Source organism: Pogona vitticeps, chromosome 4 (genome assembly GCF_051106095.1).
Source record: "Pogona vitticeps strain Pit_001003342236 chromosome 4, PviZW2.1, whole genome shotgun sequence".
In the NCBI taxonomy this organism is placed as follows: Eukaryota; Metazoa; Chordata; class Lepidosauria; order Squamata; family Agamidae; genus Pogona; species Pogona vitticeps.
This window is the reverse complement of record NC_135786.1, coordinates 83,054,351-83,076,116: the sequence shown is the minus strand read 5'-3', so window position 1 is coordinate 83,076,116 and position 21,766 is coordinate 83,054,351. Positions and strand designations below refer to the sequence as shown.

General features: G+C 40.1%; 1 protein-coding gene across 3 annotated transcripts in view; it reads right to left on the bottom strand.

Moving 5' to 3' along the window:
• LOC110091231 (interferon-induced protein 44-like) overlaps positions 1 to 20,951 on the bottom strand; it is a 41,460-nt gene extending 20,509 nt beyond the window's left edge. For 2 of the 3 annotated variants that reach the window (XM_078393027.1, XM_020815266.3), the window contains exons 1-8: positions 20,815 to 20,951; positions 18,068 to 18,573; positions 17,932 to 17,983; positions 16,053 to 16,248; positions 13,801 to 13,953; positions 12,048 to 12,219; positions 10,985 to 11,085; positions 26 to 6,542 (exon numbers count right to left, since the gene is read on the bottom strand). In XM_078393027.1, coding sequence (XP_078249153.1) covers positions 6,339 to 6,542; positions 10,985 to 11,085; positions 12,048 to 12,219; positions 13,801 to 13,953; positions 16,053 to 16,248; positions 17,932 to 17,983; positions 18,068 to 18,566 — 1,377 coding nt within the window. In that variant the 5' untranslated portion in view covers positions 18,567 to 18,573; positions 20,815 to 20,951 and the 3' untranslated portion in view covers positions 26 to 6,338. Of the gene's footprint in view, positions 1 to 25; positions 6,543 to 10,984; positions 11,086 to 12,047; positions 12,220 to 13,800; positions 13,954 to 16,052; positions 16,249 to 17,931; positions 17,984 to 18,067; positions 18,574 to 20,814 lie in introns of those variants that run through there. The other variant, XM_072997833.2, reaches the window with a different exon arrangement.
• Between the last annotated feature and the right edge of the window lie 815 nt (positions 20,952 to 21,766).

Sequence of the window (21,766 nt, the reverse complement as noted above, 5' to 3'; positions counted from 1 at the left end):
CCCAACCAAAGGTTCACCCGCTCACCTGAGGGCTTCGTTTGCCGTAAGGGCTCCCAGGAAGAAAGATAGTTGGGGGGGGGGGGCGGAGCGGTCCTGCTGGCAACGGCGGGAAAATGGCAGAATCGACGCCCAGACCCTTAAACGGCACAGCCCACCTAGTTCTTAATTAGCAAATAGGGTCAGCTTACCTATCCCCTGAGAGGGTTCTGATTGGCAGATACCAGGCTTTCAGATATATTAGTGGGGTGGCTGAAGTACCGTAGGGCCCTCATGAGGTTTTTTGGGGGGTGGGGGTTAGATGGCCCCTGTCATTGGAGAATGGTTTGGAGATGATCTTATATAAAGTTTATGTGGATCAGTCAGGATTTGTGCCTTGGATTAGTGTTTTTTGCGCCTCTGCAAAACCATGCACTCACCAATTTCTATGGTATAGTCTGTGGGCACAGATGGGAATCTGTGATTGGGCAGTGGTTTAGGAATGATCCTACATAGAAATGTGGATTCATGAGGATCTGTGACTTGAATGGGTGTTTTTGTGCCACTGCAAAGCTATGCAACAAAGGACCGATGATTTCTGCCTTGTGGTCTGTGGGAACAGATAGGATCTATGACTGGTTTAGAGAGGATTCCATCTAAAGATCATATGAAATCATGTGGATCCATGCCTCAGATCCATCTTTTTGTATCACTGCAAAGTCATGCATCAAAGGAGCCATGATTTCTGTGTTGTAGTCTATGGAGATAGGTGGGATCTATGATTTGATGGTGATTTGGCAAGGATCCTATGTAAAATCATACGAAATCTTGAGCATCCATTCTTTATTTCATAGACTTGCCTTTCCCCCAGACCCTATTTGGGCATCCAGCGGAATGCTGACTCTTGCCTATGTGAGTGCATAGTTTGACTAGTCAGCTTTCCCATCTTGTCTGCTATGTTTCCAAACAATTTCTTATCACCAAACTAGGTAGGGCAGCTAACTGCAACAGCTGTGGAATGATCTTATACTGCTTTCTGCAGGAGATAAGAATGCTCCTGATCAAACACATTGCCTTTAGTTACTTTGTTGCTGCTACATAAACACAGTATACATGAGCACAATATTTTGTGAAGCCTTTACCAAAACAGTATGCAGAGTTTGTAGACCAAAGAAAAATGTATTTTGAAAAAATATAAACAAATAAAAAGGTTTAGTTATTAGGTAAAGGTGAACTATAAGAACAGTGTCTGAGCAATCAGTTCTTCATCATACACTCACAAGCCCTTTTACCTGACTTCTTTCTTTGTAGTGTAGAGACACATGACTTCTTTAGAAAGACGGATAGATATTTTATTTTTATTATTTCTTCCCCCCCCCCGAACTCTCAGGGCAACTTATAATACTAAAACAAACAAATTATATTAGCAAGAAACACAAAAGTTAAAAAAAAGATACTGTGGTGCCTTAAAGACTAATTGCTATATTTTAATGTATGGTTTCATGGAACTGGCCCATTTATTCAGACATAAGAGTAAAAATTAAATTTATTTATTTATTTATTTATTTATTTATTTATTTATTTATTTATTTATTTATTTATTTATTTATTTATTTCATTTATACCCTGCCTATCTAGTCAATTGTGACCACTCTAGGCAGCTGTTATGTTAACCTTTATTGTTCAAATCCAGGAGCCTGCCTATTCATACCTATTACCTATGTTTGATTGTTTAAACCAATATATCCTCGTTATTTGCTTTATGTGGAACTAAGACTAAGGAACCCAGAATGCAAACAAAGAAAAGTACACCCACAATATGTAAAGCTACATTTTAATAATAGCAATGCAGAGAACACATGAATTATTTGAAGATACCATCTTGTGGCAAAGGACCTCTGGCTGGGGCAATATAAAAGGAACAACCTCAGAATGTACAGGACTTTGAATAGAATTCATTAGCTTTTGAGTGGTGAATCCTATTTTAATTGCCAATGTCATGGTCAAAGAATATGATATAGACATCCAATTCATAAAGTTATCCTTGTGTCCAAGCAAACTTCCTCCATGGTTTCTCAATTGTATCACCAATATCTGAAGAAAAAAAATTAGAAGAAAAACATTTGGAAGTGTAATTAAATGGAGTTCTATATATCAATTGCCACTAGTTAAGAGTTGCCACATCCTGGTTGCATATCAGCTGATGCAACTGTGTGGTGACTATTAACTAAGACCATTGTATTTATGCTGTTTTATCTACAAATAGGATTCTAGCCAAATTATTTTTATATATAACTATTTTTCTACAAATCCTATTTGTAGAAAAAACAGCATAAATACAATGGTCTTAGTTAATAGTCACCACACAGTTGCATCACCTGATATGCAATCAGGATATGGCAACTCTAACTAGTGGCAATTGACCTCTGCATTTCACACCTGTGTACTTATGCTATCATAACAGCCAATAGGGTTTTGCCTTTGTTTTCAGTTTGCCTTCAGTTTGGTATACTACCTCACATTCAAAAAGGATCTGGTAATTTCCATGTAAGTATTCTGTGGAGAAGGTATAGGTGGCCCTGCCAGCTTTTATAGACCCTACTGCACTGCTTTCTAACAGGATCATGAGAGTATCATCTCCAACATTAGGACCATTTTGAGTAAGGTCATACACAGCCTGGTTGGCAATTTTGACTGGAATTTTCAGTGGGCAGAGTTTAAGGCAAACATTGGCAACAAGTCTGCCAATGAATTCAACATTAGAAATGGAATATTCAGGGTGACCTTTTCAGTGGCCTCTACTGCCATGTGGGGTAGTAGCAAGTTCCCTATCATGTCAATGAGCTTATACTGTCACTTTTGTTGAAAAAAAATGCAATTCCAAATGCACACCTGTATATTATGTTCTCCTAATAGTAATAACTACATGCTGTCAAGTGAATTCTGACTTGTGGTGACCCTTTCCAGGATTTTCTAGGTATAGATCACGCAGAAGAGGTTCTATTTTTCTGGTGTCAACCCGGGATTGTGCTGCTTGCCCAAGATCACATGGGCTGGCTCATCTCCTCCAGGGTACACTGGGAAATTGAACTCCCAGTCGTTGGCTCTGCAGCCAGATACCTCATTTGCTGAGCTGTGAAGCAAGTTATAATATTTATTTCTGGGCACATGTATAAACTATTCTTTTTGGGGGTGGGGGGGTCCACAGACATTCACAATAAGAATAGATGCAATAAAATCAACATCCATAATATATACAATAATGAGGGAAAGTGTAAAACCCATTAAAGACAATTTGTTAAACCCAGGGTAACTGATAATAAGGTTAACAACCAATGACTATTTATTTATGGAACACCCATGGTAGGAAATTCTGTACATAAAATGCCCCAGGTCTTCCCATGATTGTCATTTTCCCTTCAACAATGTCTCCTTTCTGGAGTCTGTACAGTAATAAAAGGAGGCAAAGAAGAAATGAAAGAGAAACTGAAATGGTTTATAAGAACAGCTTTATTTCCCGGAATTCTCCCTCTCTCCCCCCCCTCGCAAAATGCTATTTATGTCTCCACAACATAATCTTCCAGCAATGCAGCAACCTGTCTCTCCAATCAAACATCTTTCCTCTTCTCCTTTAAGCTCACCCATTCGCTGTGTGTGCCTGTAAAAAGGCATTCAGCTCCCTTTTTACACCCATTGTCTCACACAGGATACCTGACCTTACTCAGGAGTAACAACTTAGAACTGTGGGTAAACACTTAATTTGACAAAAGGGTGGGTGTTCTCACTGCAGATTTTGTTTTGAAGGGAATGGCTTGGGTGAGACAACAGGGAAGTTAATAATTGGTTTGTGTCTGTTTTTCTCCCCACCTGGTATATAGCAGAAGCTGGAAACAGAGTGAGTTCATTCCCTCCCCCATTGCCCCATGACTCCTCCCTCCTTTCAGCTTTCTAGCAACATCAGGGAAGTCTGCAAACCGAGGATGCAGGGACTGCTGCCAGCTGCTGGCTTTAGGTCTTGATACCTAATGTTGCCAAGAGAGGAAGCCTGAGCAAGGAAGAAAGCCTCCTAGTCTAGGAAGGCCTCAGACCAGCCCTTTTCCTTGGAGAAGAGGCCTTGATGCTCTCATTCATTCATCTTTGCTAGACCCTTCTTCTGGTGAGCCCTGTAGTTGAGAAAGAACCAATCATACATCTCATGGTGGAGGTGTGAGGAATGTAGGGGGGTGCAAGTAGGGAAAACCTTGGAGGAACATCTTCACCTGGGACAGAATAACAGAGTGGTGAAATACACCTTCCTCCCAAATGTGTCTGTCTACTCTCCTTGTCAGCCAGGGCTGAATAGTTTGGATTTGACCGGGACAGCCTCCACTACAAAAGATATAGGGGTAGGGTGTTTACAGAGGAAGGATCCGCAAAGCGATTTTTCCCCATAGGCAACATTGCAATGCAATCGCAAAAGCGATCACAAAAAAGCCATCGCTATGCGGATTCGTCGTTAAACGGGGCGCCCGTTAAGCGAGGCACCACTGTACTGTAATAATTCACCGTAAATTGTCCAGCTTTATTTTTGTACATAGTAATTGGGAATACCATTGTATGGATGACCTTCAACAACACATCCATCGTACACTTGAGGAGTTTTCCCTCATATTGGGGAGATACGATGCACGGTGGTTGAATTCATCCAGGACCACCCTCCTAAAAGTCCCAATTCCCAATGCTATCGAACAAAAAAAATTTTTTTCATTTTGTTTTCTTTATGCCTTAGAATTCCCTTCCTGAGTTCTTGCAAAATATGATGATGTTGCAGGTAAAACCACTACTTAAATACCTCACCTTGAAAGCCCTATTAGGGTTGCTGTAATTCAGGTCCAACTTGATGGCACATAAGAACAACATTTAGTTGGCAAAAGACAGGAACATACCAATTCTCCCAGAACTAAACTGGTCTCAGTGCACTGATCCTTATTAAAAGAATTTTGTAGGGCACAGAAGTTAACTTGTTTTGTTGAGACTTTGGATATAAGAACTTCTGCATCACTGACAAATAATATCACCCTTAAAAAATAGACAGAAGATGGAGTAGCTCAGTGGGTTGATGTGCCTGGATCAGAACGCTCACTCTGCTTCCCAGGAGAGGGGCCAGCTCAGATCACCAGAGTGTGCGCACCTGATGGGGGCTATATGTACTTTATACCAAGAAAGTTCTAGGAGGATCACCCCAAGTCATATGACTGACAAATAATATTGCCATTAAAAGCACTCAGAAGATAGGAAAGCTCAGTGGGTCGGTGTGCCTGGATCAGGAGTCGGAATGCTCACTCTGCCTCCCAGGTTAGAGGTCAGCTGAGATCACCACAAGTGCCTGAGATTGAGGGGCTATAAATACTTCATGTTATTACCGGCCAAACCTGGGTTCTAAGATTCTCTGGCAATGAATCATGCATAGACGCAACAGCTGAACCAAAGGCCCAATTTTATTTGAATAGCAGCAAATAAAAGGTCAGCTGGGACTGCTCTTAAAAGTAGAGAAGATCCCGAAAATACAGTGTACATATGTTTTATAATGATACAAACAAAGAGTCATAAAATGCTACAATTCTATTGGTCATTTATACCCCAAGTTTGGATCCACTCTCACATTGGGTAATGATGCCAACTACGCTGATCTATTGGATCCCTATAGATATGCAGATTGTGTGCCCATGTGTCTTTGGCCTATGCTCAAGATGCGCCTGAATGTTGGGGAAAGAATCTTATCTGTTGGTATGTTTATGGGTAGGCTTCCTGGGTCTTCACTCTCTAGCTCCCTGGTGTGAATGTTTTGGCCTGTCATGGCTGGCTTCCTCTTGCCTGCATTCCAGGACCAGGCCATCTGCCAGATCAAAAGGAGGATGGACAAAACAAAAGTGTGACAATGACATTCCATAGGATGTGTGAACGTTCCTCTATTTGCCTGAGCTATGTGTGAATGTTCTTGGGCCTAGTTTCTCTGAGGCCTGTGTTTTCTCTGCTAACGGTTATACTAAAATCTAGTTTGATTTTGGTCCAGTATCAGTACCGAGAAAAATCTAGGAGGATCACCATAAGTCCTAACTGACTGGACATAGTTACTTATGAAAAAATATCTAAACATTTAAATTGACTATCCCTGGTAAAATATAAGGAACAATTATGCTTTATATGATGATTGTACAGAGCACACATGAACAAAAAAAGGAAGTTAAATGTAAACAATATTACTGTAGATAGCCATTTCATTCTGCCTTTATTACTCAAAAAAAATTTTAGTTAACGACTAGCATCGATTTATTACAAATCTTCAGGAAAAATTACAACTCAAACAGGCTTCAATGAACATATCATTCTTCAGTATAGTAATCAATTTTGGGAGTGTAGTCAAAAGGGAAATTATCAAAGTAGCTTTCAGCTAAACGCAACATCTGCCTCACCGCCATGAGTAGAAGGATATCAACGTCATCCCTAAGTTCGATTTCTGAACAATAATTTTTAACAGGAACTATCTGGGAAAGAGGGATTCCAAGTCTTTCTGCTGTTACCTCCATCTGTTAAAAAAAAAAAACCCAAAAGACATCGTTAGAAATGTAGAGAAGCCTATTTTCCTGTCCTACAACTTCCGAAAGAACTCAGCCCTACCAAGGGTTATGTGCTTTACTCCTCTGTTTTGCATACATTCTACCATCTATCACTTTTTTTCTTTTAACTACAAAAACACAACTCTTGTTTTAGAAAATATTACTTCTCGCGTTTTAATTATGTATCATACTAGATTCAAAATAGATATATCTTGTTCGTAGGGCTTCAAATTATTAGAATTAATCCTCTTGCACTTTTTAAATTAAATAGTCAGATTCAACGTATTTGGTAACATTAGAACACTGAAGAAATTATGAAGTTAATTTGACATCGCTATTAATACACTATTACCGTATTAGTTTAATTTAAAAAAAAATCTATTAATGTACTAAAAATGGCCAGCTGCTCCTGAAAAGTAAGGGACGTGGTGGCGCTGCGGGCTAAACCGCAGAAGCCTGTGCTGCAGGGTCAGACGACCAGCAGTCGTAAGATCGAATCCATGCGATGGAGTGAGCGCCCGTCACTTGTCCAAGCTCCCGCCAACCTAGCGGTTCGAAAGCATGCAAATGCGAGTAGATCAATAGGGACCACCTTGGTGGGAAGGTAACAGTGTTCCGTGTCTAAGTTGCACTGGCCATGTGACCACGGAAGATTGTCTTTTGACAAAACACTGGCTCTATGGCTTTGAAACGGGGATGAGCACCACCCCCTAGAGTCGAACACAACTGGACAAAAATTGTCAAGGGGAACCTTTACCTTTTTACCTCCTGAAAAGTACCTCCCCCCCAAAAAAACACATTGCACTAATATGAAACAATCCCATTGGCATTCGATAATTAAAATAACACTTTAAACCACTATTGAAAATTTCAAAGGACTGGGCATAACAAATTAATTGTGATACAGCTGCCTAATTACACAAAAAGCAGAAGTTGACTTGGGAACACTTGCCTCTAAAACCTATGCCCGTTTGCATTCTCACACAAGAGGATTTTCACCATTATTTCTAAGCTGTTTCTTTGTCACAAGGCACAATATATTTGCTGAAGCAAAACATGAGGGGATCATCAGATGAGCTGAAAATATGTAAAGTAAAATATAATAAGATCAGAGTCATGTTGATTTAAGGCTGAAGTATATAAGGAGAAAGGCACTGGATCCTGGTGCTCATAATAGCAGGGGAAGTAAAAAGCATTGCAGCTAATATGGGGTGAAGGTAAATCTGGGGTAAAGACTGGTATTCATGAATGTGCCAGTCTGCACATACATGCAGACAATCATCCACTCAGATACACCCACACAACATCCCTTTTGAAGGGTAGAAAAATGTCCCTACCCCTGAATTAGAAATGTTTCTAACCGCTGCTGATTCCCTTTGTGTCTGCTTCTAAAACTGGGAAATTGACTTGTCCAGGCCCATTCATCTTCTTACTCCCCTCTAGAAATGGGCATGAACCCCCCATGCTGGTTTGTTTTTCCACCAAACAGGTGTTCAGTGCTTCCCAGACCTGCCTCCTCACACAAGAGGACATGGCAGGCACCCACTTAGAGGCAGCACCCAGAAGAGGTGGGGCAGGAAAGGATGAGGATCTTACTGATCCTGGATCCTACCTACGTATATCAAGATGCTAAAGTATTTTCAGCAATATTAGCAAAGGGAATGAACAAGCTTATTACTAAATATATTAAGAAGAGGAAATGGGTTTTCTGATAGGAAGATAAATCTGACAAGAAGAGTGTTAAATGTAATAAATGTAGTAAGAACAAAAAAGGTGAAGGCAGGAATAAATTCATTAGAAATTTTCAAGGCATTTGATTGTGTGGAATGGCCAACCTTAGAAAATAAAAAACTAGGTGTGGCGGTTGCTCTACATCACTCCTGTCACTCACAGTCTGGTTCTCATTTGCATGAGCCTATGAGAGGAGTGGAGGGGCGAAGTCAGTGGAGATAAGGGGGGTTTGGCAGAAAAGAGAAGAGAGAGAAAGAAGGAGGAAGAGATAGATAGTCAGGGAGACAGTGAGAAGAAATAATAATACAGTAGAGATAAGCTAGTCAAGATAAATAGAGCAGGTGGTGAAGGTGGCAAGACAGATATATTTGAATGATTTGATTGCACGCATTAAATAAAGAACATTGGTGATTCTGATTAAAGTTATTACACTTCAATAAATAAGTTATTTTGGCAGCACCCTGACAAGTGTCTGACTTAAGTTGTTTATATATATTGTGGATAAAGGAAATCCACTGGTGGCAGTGAAAAAAGGGGGAATGTCCCAATTGTTATCTGCTGGTGGGAAGACATAGCGTGAGCCCTTCATTTGAGAAAACAAGCAGGGGTCACGTGGTAAACATCACACTAGGTTTTGGGGAACTATTTAAATGTATGATAGATCAATTATATTCAGAAAATACAGCACTAGTAGTAAATGATGGAATAACAGAACAGATGTCACTAGGCTGTGATGCTAGACAAGGATGTCCTCTTTCCCTGGTATTGTTTGCATAAGCCATAGAATTGTTATTGAACATGATTAGAGAAAATAAATTAATTTGTGGTGCTGGTATTAAAGACAGATTTACAATTAGCTGATCTGCAAGTGATACTTTATTAACAATCAAGACACCAATTATTCCAAGTTGTGTTGGAGAGGTTGTCAGAAGATCAATACTTATTTTCATATGTGGTAGGAATGTTATAATATATTGAAATTTTGGCAATCAGTTTTTAAGGAAATAAATGAAACAACTAAGTTAAAGATAGAGGGATGTCCCAAAATAGCATTTTTATCCATATTGGATAGATGATATCAGAAAATTAAAGAATGAATTTCAAAATTATTAAAAGCAGCAAGTTCTAAATAAACTGGACTAGATAGGAAATGGGAAAGAGTGTATGAATTTCAATTAAATGAATGGTAAAGAGAGGTTTGAGATGTAACACTAAAGTTAAGGGGTGGTTATGTAAGACTATATTTATAGACTGTGTATTGATAAAAGAAAAGGAATATACACCTTCACAAGAATTCGTGTAATTTTGAGAGATAGGGCTCTATAGAATGGGAGGAAATGGCTGTAATTCCCAAATGATCCCAGTGGTGGAGAGTATGATTTGTATTATTATTATTATTATCAACAAAGGTTGATACTTTGGTGTAAAGAAAATCATCTCACACTTAACATCAAAAAAACTAAAGAACTCATAATTGATTTTAGGAGGAAGAGAAATGTACATTTGCCACTGTACATAAACAGTGAGGAAGTGGAGAGAGTTGGTAGTTTTAAATTTCTGGGTACTTACATCTCAGAGGACCTCTCATGGACTATAAATGCCAATATGCTAATGAAGAAGGCACAGAAGAGGCTGTATTTCCTGAGAATGCTCAGCAAGTTAAATTTATATCAGCATTTACTTCTGTCCTACTACCGTAGCACCATTGAGAGTGTCCTAACCTATGGCATGCTGGCATGGTTTGGGAGTAGCTCTGTAGTGGACAAAAAAGCTCTACAGAGAACCATTAAAATTGCCCAGAATATCATCGGGCTCCAGCTACCAACCCTGGATGACATCTTCACATCCCGCTGCCTAAGAAAGTCACACAGCATCCTGAGAGACTCTTTCCATCCTGCTTATAACTTTTTTGAACTGTTACCATCTGGCAGAAGATATAGAACAATTAAGACTCGGACCACACGTTTTCTCAATAGTTTTTATCCCAAAGCTATAATTGCAATTAATAATGACCTTAAAGACCACCAGTAGTGAATAATTAGTTGGACCGTGTTACTTGGCCTGCGGTGTAGATGTTTGTATTTTTAGTGGGGGATTTTTTAGTGGGTGGGGGGTGTTTGGGGAATTTTATGTGTGTGCATGTGTCTGGTCTCTGGGTGTCTGTGAATTTCGTTGTATGGGTATACTGTGTATATACTTACAATGACAATAAATCATTATTATTATTATTATTATTATTATTATTATTATTATTATTATTATTATTATTATTATTATTATTATTATTATTATTATTATTATTATTATTATTTTGTTACATGTTATTAGATTTTTTTATGTTTGTATGAAATAAGAAATGAAACAATAGTCACTTTGGTAAGTGCAAAAGATTGCAGCTTGTGTGCTGAAACCAGCTTATCATTCCATATGGTGGCCTTTCAGGGAAAATGAATGAAGATATAAACACACTAGCTGAAATCATGTTGCTTAGCATAATACATTACAACTAGAGTAAGCCTATTGGAATCAATGGAACTTAGAGAGAATTGACTCACAAAACCCACACTGGTTCAATGGGCCTACATAAATGCAACTTACAGGATTTCAGGCACTGAGTATGGACTTGCAGCTGCCTGTTCAAAACTGCTGAATTAATATACAGGATGACAACCAATATTTACCTGTCTCGTGACAGCTTGGCTTCTATACACATCTGAAAAGTCTTCCTCAAGAGAAGGACAAACTGCATCCACTTTAGTTATTATTACAAGTTGTGGCACAGCTATTGGGAGAAAATAAGTTACAAAAAAAATAGTTACTGCAAAACATGGATTTCCAAGTCTCTTGCATCACAAGTGTGCATCAGCACTAATTCGACGAAAAATCCTTTCTTGCCAATTTCATGTACATTAATAGAGAAAGAATCTAGGGGCTCTACATTTGAATTTTACAGAGTCTTAAGCTTTTCAGGAAAAAAAAATCATTGCCTTCTTGTTCCATCATCATCATCTTAGAACTGCAGAGCTCAGATAGCAAGACTTGCCTGGCAAACTGATTCATCCTGAGAAGTCCAGTTTGCTTGTAATCTCTGCTTCCAAGGGCCAGAGAGACACCTAGAGTCTAGACTAAAAACAGGGCAAATACAATCTAAAACTCCCCAGGACCCATTTGATCTGCATAACTGCTCATAGTACATCCCAGTTTGAGTGTAATATTTTTATATCACAAAATCCCCGATCATTTATTTCTGACTAGGCTGTCAGTCCAAGTGAAGGCAGTGCAATCTTTTCTGGATATGAGGCTTTGTTCAACAAGCTAACAATCAATGCTTTGTGCTCTCCCACAGTTCAGAAACCATCTATTTGAGATCTGTTGCATTTCTAGAGCATGGGTGGGCAAACATCATCCATCTAAGGCCACTTGCTGGGAGACTGGCCTTGAATGGGTGAAGATTGCCAATACTGGAAGAATGATTCTCCAACTTCAGAAACAACAAAATGTTACTGCACCCAGTAGCTAAATTTAAAAACAGAAAACTTTTGGGCATTAGCAAATTGTCCCTCACATCACCCAGAAGATATAAAGGAGGCTTGTTTGCTGTCTTTCCTCCCTTTCTTCCTTCTTCGAGTGCCAGCATTTCTCTCCACCGCCACAGAGGACTTGGCAGTATTTGAGCAAGACAACATCACCCCATCACATACAGGTTTCTGGCTTCTCTAAACATCAATGTAAAAAAAAACTGACCAAGCTTGTTGATTTTTTGTCTGATTTCTCTCAGCTTTCCTTCCAGCATCTCAGGGAGGATTTCAACCTTGGAGCCGTCAATAACAAACACGGCACAATGAATCTGGTCTTTCAAAGATGGGCATTTGACGTAGCCCAGTGAATCGGACTGCATAGCAATAGTTGGATTAAACTGAAAAGGCAAAAAGTAATGGCAACCATGTTAAAAGAAAGCTAGCTAGTAAAGTTACAGATACAGTATTAGTAGAAAAAAGTGCTAGAGAAGTATCTACAATTCTAGAAAAATGTGTTCTCAGTAGATGCAAATAAATTACTCCAATAAGAACAAATGTATCTGTGCTTCTATGCATCTCTTTGTGAGGAGAGAAACAGAAAAGCTATGTAACAATATGTCCTGTCTAAACACATGTAACCTACATTAAACTGTATATGTGTGTCTTGTCTATTCCTCTCTCCTTTTTGAATCTTTTCTCTTTTCATTTTTTGCTTTGCTTTGTTTTTTGTTTTTTTCTGTTGTGCTTGTTCGTTTAGTTGTTTGTCCGACTCTTCGTGACCCCATGGACCAGAGCACACCAGGCCCTCCTGTCTTCCACAGCCTCCCAGAGTTGGGTCAAATTCATGTTGGTTGCTTCACAGACACTGTCCAGCCATCTCATCCTCTGTCGTCCCCTTCTCCTCTTGCTGTCACACTTTCCTAACATCAAGGTCTTTTCCAAGGAATCTTATCTTCTCATGAGATGGCCAAAGTACTGGAGCCTCAGCTTCAGGATCTGTCCTTCCAGTGAGCATTCAGGGTTGATTTCCTTTAGAATTGATAGGTTTGTTCTCCTTGCAGTCCAGGGGACTCTCAAGAGCCTCCTCCAGCACCACAATTCAAAAACATCAATTCTTCGGCGGTCTGCTTTCTTTATGGTCCAGCTACTCTGTTGTGCTACTTAGATCCTAATACAAGAGGCCAATTCTCTTGTACTATATAAAATGATATGCATTAAATGGTCATATAATGGCACCTTAATATCACATGTCAAGAAAGAGAGTATCATAACTGATGAATGTACTTTTGCCCCTGAGCCTATTTAACAGAAACGGATGAGTTTAGTCAAGGAGAACACACTCAAAGTCATCCATGACTGCCCTCTTCTGCCAGGAACTGGGGATGAGACTGTAGACAATGTTCACCATTTTAAGTGAAGCAAGAACAATAACTTTGTCATTAGAAAATGTTCATTTTCATCATGTTTAGAAAAGTTAAAAAGAAAGAAGGAGAAATACAAAAACTGACTAAAACCCTCCAACTAAACAAATATGTTTCAACATAAACTGTTTACATACCTAAATGCTAAGAACTGACAGAGGTTTCCTATGGCAACCAGAGCTAAAATGCCAGTCCACACATCCAGGCAGGAACAGGTCTACATTTCAAATACGGCAATATGTTTTGTGACAACTTGCCATCTGGCTCCTGTACGTATTGCCACATTATGGAAAGCTATTGTTAAAAGACAGCTTTCAAGCTACCACAGTGAGTGGAGGAGGGAACACTCCTTCATATAGGCAGCTTACCACCCACTCCCATCTTGCTTTCATGGAATTCTGTGGGTGAGTGACTTGATGTGGGAATCTGGCTGTTTCCAGCTGACAAGTTATTACTCTTAAACCGGTGGCTTTTAGTTCACCTGAGTGGAGAATCCTGCACAAATACACCTTTATTTCAAGTGAGCTACTGTATGGAGTACCAAGTGATCCATCCTACCTGATATCTATCAGGAATGTGTCCCTGTAACAGATTGCCCACTTCTTCAATATTCAGACCAGCTCCTTGTTTTTCTTCTAGTCCCATAGTGTCACAGAAGGTGATGGGTAATGGCTTTCCGTTGCTTCCATTTTTCACTTGATAGGTTCTGTACTTTTTTTTTAGATTTTGAAAATGGCAAAGAAACCAATATTTAAATACATTCTTGTCCACTTTGCTTTCACTTTGCAAATATAGAGATCAAATACTGATACAAGGGGACCCAAGCTTATTTTCGTAAGCAGCAACCATGATTAAAGGTAACAACAGTGAAAACAACATGTGGTTATATAGAGAATGATAAACTTTACCTCGGAGCCTTGTTCTGAAAGGGTGGGTCTGGTTAGTTTGGAAGTAAAATAGCAATATATAGCAATATAATATCACGTTTATCTTTAAAAACCTTGGCTAATATTTAATCTGTATATGTGAACACTCTTCACTTTTCTATGCTGAATCTTATGTCTCTTTTTGTTGCCTTTTACTGCTGTCTTAATTTATAAAGATCCTTTCAGAATACTTTACAGCTTGTGTTATCGCTCCTGAATAATACTGCATTGCCTTATCAACATTTTTGCTTAGTACATGATATACAGTTCAAAGTGCAGCCACAAAAGAACAAGGAAAACAGTTGTTCTCTGATCTGAAAAATTACTGAGGCATTTTATTATCTAAGATCCATACTGATACTCTTTTAGAAAAGATGGTCTTTTCTAAATCAATTCTGACTAAAGAATTGATAACTAATTTATTGAGGCTGGATTTATCACCCAGCCTCAATGATCTGCTATTTTCTAATTTGTTGAGTAATTCTGCAATTCCACATGAAATGATTTCACTAAGAAAGCTAATTCTTCAGACATACTCACTGGAATCTTACTGTTGAGTTCTACTTCCACAAAGGTCATTGTGTAAGTCTTTGAGGCAAGTTGCTGCTAATTAACAAGGTGCCATTTCAGCTCCTTATGGCCAGGCAGATGCCCAGAAACCCAAGCAACAGTATGCCACAAACACTCCCACAATTTCCCTTATGCAATTATAAATCCACAATAGGACTCTGGCCACTCCTGAAAAACAGGCAAACCTCCAGAATTTTCTCCCACAACAACAACAACAAATGAAAGGTACATTATATTTCATTTGAAAGCACATGGGTAAACAAAAAACTAAGCAATTGTATATTGTACTTCTGTGGATCAAATCTAGTGTTGCATTTGCTTTTTTGCTGTTGGGTCACATTGTTGAATAATGGTTAGTTCGTGGTTTATTACCACGGATGGGGATGCAAGTCGCAGGACTGTCTGTCAAGTCGGACATAAGTCACACCGGTGACTTGGATTAGACTCGACTCTGGTTTTTTTCAATGTCTTGGACATGACTCGCAAGTCAGAATCCACCCATCCACTATCTTCTTTCTGGGGGAAAAACCTTGTTTATAATAGGGATTCAGACTTGGAGTTTGGGACTCAAGACTTGGTACCAAGGACTCAGACTTGGGACTTGGTGCCAGAGTCTTGGCCTTGGGACTCAAGACTCAAACACTTCCCAACATACCTGTTTACTACACCCTCACATTCTTTTCACATGTAAACCTATGATGGTTTTTTTCAGTGTGAGTAGAACCAGACCACTGATTAGCTGGAAGTATGTCAGAATATAGAAATTTTGTAGGCCTGAACCTGGATAAATGTATTATTAACGAGCTGCCATTGTGCACAGATGTGTGTATGCTGAGTCATTCTGACTACTGAGAAGATGATGCAATGTCTGGAAATGAGAAGACACCAGGTGCAGAAGATGAAGTCATGTGTACAGTATTCTGATTGGACTAGAGAAGCCATGTACATGTATATAAGTGAACAGTGTCTTTGTATCATTCTCTTCTCTCTCCACCATTTGCTGCAATCCACTATGTCCGTTTGTGTAAAGAGTTCCTGCCATGCTGATGTGATGCCTGCCTGTAAATACTTGTAAATATTGTAAATATAACCGTCTTGCAAAAGAAGAAGAACTTGTAAGTGTCTTCAATAATTCTGCGCATTTTTCCTGTCGCCAAATCCTTAACAAAGTATAGGTACCAAATTGTCTTTGTTGTTTGTACCTTTGCCAGGAAGTCTGTGACAGGGGCATTTAAATCGTTAAGAAAAAGAGCTGTGAAAGCTATGAAGTGACTGAATGTATCTAAGTGTTAAGATTTGTTTGTGTGGAGATACCTGCAGCGTCACACTTCCAGAATCTGATCCTGCTATGGCTTGACTTGTCACATAGCCCCGGAACACAGAATTCACAGAGTTGAAAAAGCTGGACTTCCCAGCTCCAACTGGCCCAAGGAACAGAACTCGAACTTGCTGCACCGAATTCAAGGGAGGCTTGTAACTTGCTATTTGGTTCATCAGTTCTTTTCTTTTCCTGATAAGACAGTAAGACACGTTTTAATCTGGTAGCCACAGAAGCTAGTATAGTTTGATACGCTAACTTATGGTGATGGCGGAAGGCAAGATTAAAACGGCAGAGGAAGACTGTATAAACAATCAGAGAAGGTAGGTCAGGGGAAAGAGCCTTGTAAATAACCATTACCAAGTTGCTGTAAGGTGAAGTTTTCCTGCGCCCAAAAGTTAATATAATTCAGTGTTTGTTGTGGGGTTTTCAGGTTTTTTGGATGTGTTCTGAAGGTTGTTCTTCCTAATGAGGACTGAAGATGCCAGTCACAGAGACTGGTGAAATATTAGGAAGAACAACCTTCAGAACACGGCCAAAGAACCTGAAAAACCCACAACAACCATTAGATCCCGGCAGTGAAAGCCTTCGCGAATATGTAATTCAGTGCACACTATTTCTTTTACAAAAGACAAGGGAATCCGAGGAGCAAAAACATTTTCAGTTTAAGAAGACAGGTGGCGGTATTTATAAATGTACTCATCCAGGATAGAAATTACAGTTGAGACACCCAGCTTTAAATCAAGCAGTACATAAGCAGTAGATACTTTCCAGTCCAACTAAATTGTAAAAGAACACAAAGTCATGCAACAACTTTAAGATTAAGAGATATGTTTCATGAATTACCACTTACTTCCTCAGGTGCAGGACACATATAAAGGACACACCTTCTCCTTTTTCTTGGAGACATGCAATCTCATGGACCTCGCAACCCATTTCTCCCCAGTTTGTCCCTCTCTGTATTTTCAGGCACATGGGGAAAGCAGAGGGTCCCTGTGCAATTAGATGGCTATTGTCCATGTATTGTCTTGAAGAAGTGTGGCTCAAAAGCAACAGAAACTTGTGGGTTCCAGTACCTGAGTACATTGGTCTCCATTGCCATTACTTGCCTTTTAAGAAGGAAGAAATTGTCCTTGTGCTGACTAGGAAGTCACAAGGCTCCATAGGAGTCCCACGGCTTCATGGGACAGATAGCCTCACTGCCCATTAGATTCTACAGATAGCATCTCTCAAAGGATTTCTTTTCCCACAAAGCCTTGCAACTTCCAGGCAGCATTGGGGCAGTTTCCTCCTTCTTGAAAAGCAAACGATAACAAGAGACTCACATAAGTACTGAAAGCTGCTCTGTAAACTCCTCTTTTGGTTGTATCTCCCAGAACTCTGCTTTCTAGGAAAATTATGGGAGTTGCAATCCAAAAAAGCAGAAAGAACCACCCCTACTAGCTAAAGCTTCTGAGAGTTGCAACCAGTAACATCTGGCTTGCTACCATTGCACACTTCCTTTAAGGAAGTGAAGGACAGATGCCATGACCTTTATGCTTTATATAATCTGAAAGATTATATATTATATAATGTAATATAAAATATGTTTTTTTTATTATTCCTACCATGCCAGTGGAGCAACTGCTGCTGAGATGACATCTACACAGATGCAGAAAACTCTGAGGAAGAACCTTATTTCAAGCACTGCTCTCTAGACACATTACATTTGCTTTCTTCAATCTAAGTCTTCACACGAAATGAACTGTAGAAGGATGATGACTGGAGATGGGAACTGTAGTCCAACAGTCTGGGGAAGAGTACCTTTGGAAAGGCTACCTCATAAAAAGGTGTGGTCACCGGTTATTACAAAGATTGCTCATGTCATAAACATACCCAGGTGTCCATTCAATTTTCCTCCATGGCTTTTCCATCATATCACCAACATCTAAGGGAAAACAAAGAAAAATCTTTAAAATGAAAGTCAACTGGCTTCAAAAGAGAAATTCTTTAAAAAATTGTTTTAACTCACCTTCTACTCGGTATACTTCACATTCCGAAAGGACATGGTCATTGCCATGTAAGTCCTCTGCAGAGAAGGTATAAGTGGCACTGCCAGCTTTTGTGGCTACTGCTGCACCATTTTCTGACAGGAATATCAGGGCACTGTCTCCAAAATTGGGACCATTTTGACTATGGTCATACACAGCCTGATTGGCAATTTTAACTGGGATTTTCAGAGGGCCAAGCTCCCCATTTTTCCCTTTCAGTCTGAAGAGGAAAGCTTTTCCGTCATTCAGATATCCCTCAGAGGAAGTGTAACTCTCAACGGTAAAGCCTCCAAAAATATAACCACTTCCATTGTATCCCACAACTACAGTTGGGCCCTGGCGGTTGCATATGCTATGAAATGCATTAGCGTTATAGCCATGAACACTTCCTTTATAAAGAAGGCTAAACTGTTTGCTTCCCACCAAATAGGACAGACTCCTCTTCTCCTCTTTTGTCAGTCGGGATTGGACGTTAAACATTCTTAATCTGAAAAATTAAAAAGAACAACAAAGGTAGAAACTTTGGGGTTTACACATAGCTAAGTGATTTTATATATACCAACCACAGTCAGAATTCTTCATGCTAAATACTGCAGCCACATTACAATTGTAGATACAAAAAGATGGTTTGAACAGGTATGGGAAGAGGCTCTTGTGGCAGAGCTTGTGAATCACATTCATCTCACAGAAAAGCTGGACAATTCCTTTCTGGTGATGGCTCACGGCTTTGCGGAGCCCTTGAACAGGGCAGCTGCAATGGGCTCCCTCCCTCCTGAGTTTATCTTCTGGTCAGCACAGTTGCCAGCTGCTGCCCATCAGCCTCATCTTTGCTGCCAACCTCTTGCAAAAAGCTAAGGAGGAAACAGACAATGACACCTACTGTGCCTTCTTCACTCCCCCACCTTGTTTAGTCTCACTCAGAGACAACTGAACAAGTCTTTTTGTAAGAGTGAAGGGGAGAAAGAGGATTATGTTGACAAGTTCCCTTACATGTGACAAGTTCCCTTACATGTCTGGGTTGCACAACCAGCAACCTACAGGCACTGTGCAAATCTGATGAATGCACAATTTCTATTTGCATACATAGTAATTCACCATCAAAGAACTGTAGGCTGCTAGGGACCTCAAGGGTCACTTCCCTGCCAAAGCTGGAATTCTACAGCTAAAGCATCTCTGAGAGATAGTCATCCAACCTCTATTGAAAAACTTCCAATGAAAGAAAGTCTATTACAATCCAAGGTAGCCTATTCCACTGTCAAGCTCCTCTTGCAGTCAGAAAGCTGTTCCTAATATTTAATCACAATCTCCTTCCTTGTAATTTGAATACTTTTCACAATTTATTGAATGGAAAGCTTGCTACATTTACACAGAAAGATGGCAGAAATGTTGAGATGTATTTCATGTATTGTTGATCTTTGTGGCCTCCATCAGATTCTTCCACACACCTTTGAGAGTCACAGGGAATCCTTCCAACAACCACTGTGCAGTGATAAGGGTGTGTGTGCTTTCCTTGCCAAGTGAAAAAGATGGCATGGGAACAGCACGGAAGTGAGGGGGCTGTTCTACCTCCTATCAGTTCGAAGGCTTCCACCACCATAATTTGGCCCTGCGGGTGTGGGTGTGTGTCCTACCGAATTACTGTATAAGACTGGAAGCCCTTTAATTAAAAAAAAAATCTCATCCCAACTAAACATTATTCAACAGTGTGACACAACAGCGAGAAACAAAATCAAATGCATTATGTGGCCAAATCAACAGAACTATAGCATCCAGAACAAAGGAGATAATAGAACTCTTCTGCTTTGTTCAGACACCACCTGGAATATTGTGGCTAGTTCTGTGAACCACAGTGTAAGAAGAATATGAATGTGCCAGAATGTATCCAGATAGTGGATAAAGATGGCGAAAGGTCTGAAAACTAAGCCCTATGAAGAATGGCTGAAGTAGTTGTATACGTTTAGCTTTGAAAAAGAAGGCTGAGAGATTACACAATAAGCATCTTTAAATACTTGGATCACTGCCACATGAGAGATGGCGCATGTATGTTTTCTTGTGGCTTTCAAAGGGAAGGCCTGAAAGCATGGATTGATATTAGAAGAAAGGAGATTTCTGCTAAACATCAAAAGGGACTTCTTGATGGCAAGAGCAATTGCCATCAATTTCATCAATTGCCCTCAAGTTCATGGAAGGAACTCCTTGAAAGCTGGTGGCCTCTCATTCGTTTGATGCTCTCTCTCTCTCTCACACACACACACACAAACACACACACACACACACGCACAGAGAGAGAGAGAGAGAGAGAGAGAGAGAGCGCAAACAAAATCAAGAGCAGAACCTTCCTGTTTCATCTTAATGTGATTCTATGCAACGATTTACCCTCCCCCCGACGATTTTCTTCTTTTTTAAAAATCCCTATGTAGCTATGAGGACAGTTAACGCATATGGGAGCAGTACATATGGATCCCGGGAGCTGCAAGCCAAAAAAAAAAAAAAATGTAACTTTCTCCGGCCGTGCCTTAGACGTGGAAGGAGACTTTTTCTCCTTCGCCTTCCGCTCGGCTGCCCTCGCCCTCCTCTCGCCCACACACCTAGGAACCGCCACGGCGTTTTAACACGGATGCGCAGCCGGACATCCCTTGCTCACTTCCCGAGGCTCTCTGGAGGTTTTAAGCCCTTCTGCCCCTCCCCAAGCCCAGGCTCGCCTCTAACACGGGTAGGGTATCTTTACCTTCGAATCAGCCACCCGTCGCCCTTCGCTAGTCTCTTACAAACGCTTCCCTCTACTCTCAGGGAAGCAGAAAGCGAAAGGGAAAGAGGAACAAAAGCTTGAGGAACAAAAGCGAACGCCTGTGTGCTTTCCGGGAGTGGTCCAGAATTAGGACCGTTTGGACTGAGATCTTACGTAGCCCGACGGGCAACTTTGACTGGGATTTTCAGCGGGCAGAGATTCAGGCGAACGTTGGCAACAAGTCTGCCAGCAAATTAAACACAGAGAAACGAATCTTCATTTTGGAAACTCTTTCCGTTGATCACTAGTATCTGGACTGTAATCTACTGAAAGCCTATTGTCTGAGAATTTATTCGAAATCTTTCTGCATACTCTTTCTTCAACAATTCCCTCTCTTCGTGCTATACTCCCGCAAGTCTACAGGAATATAACTTGCTAGATATAAGACAGAAATGCACTGTGTCACTGCGTGGGTCTCCTGTCTATAAAACCCTGGAAGTTCCATATGGTCCACCTATACAATCTGAAATCATGGCTAAGTAATAGTTTTATTGAATCCCTAAAACTGTAAAAAAAAAAAGAGCAAGCTTCCAAGGCCCACAAGATTCTCCTTCAGTTGGTCACTGCAGAATTTGGTGAAGGAAAAATCCTCACCTCTGCAGATGCATATTAACATGTCACCTTTTAATGATATTGTAGTGGTCTAATATCTAAGAGCAAGTTTGCTGGCTAAATCCATATTTGGGGAAAGGGGTTGTTAACACTCATCTCACAGCTGCCCAAGCTGTAACCATAAGACAGCAACCAGACTCCTGACTTCCATCTAAGAGACCAGCCTGGGGAACCCCATCTTACCAAGAACTGCTCAACTTAATATCTAAGAGCAACTTTCTGACTAAATCCATCTTGTCATGTATGTTTAGATTTTTTTTTAATTTTAGACATTAAGTTC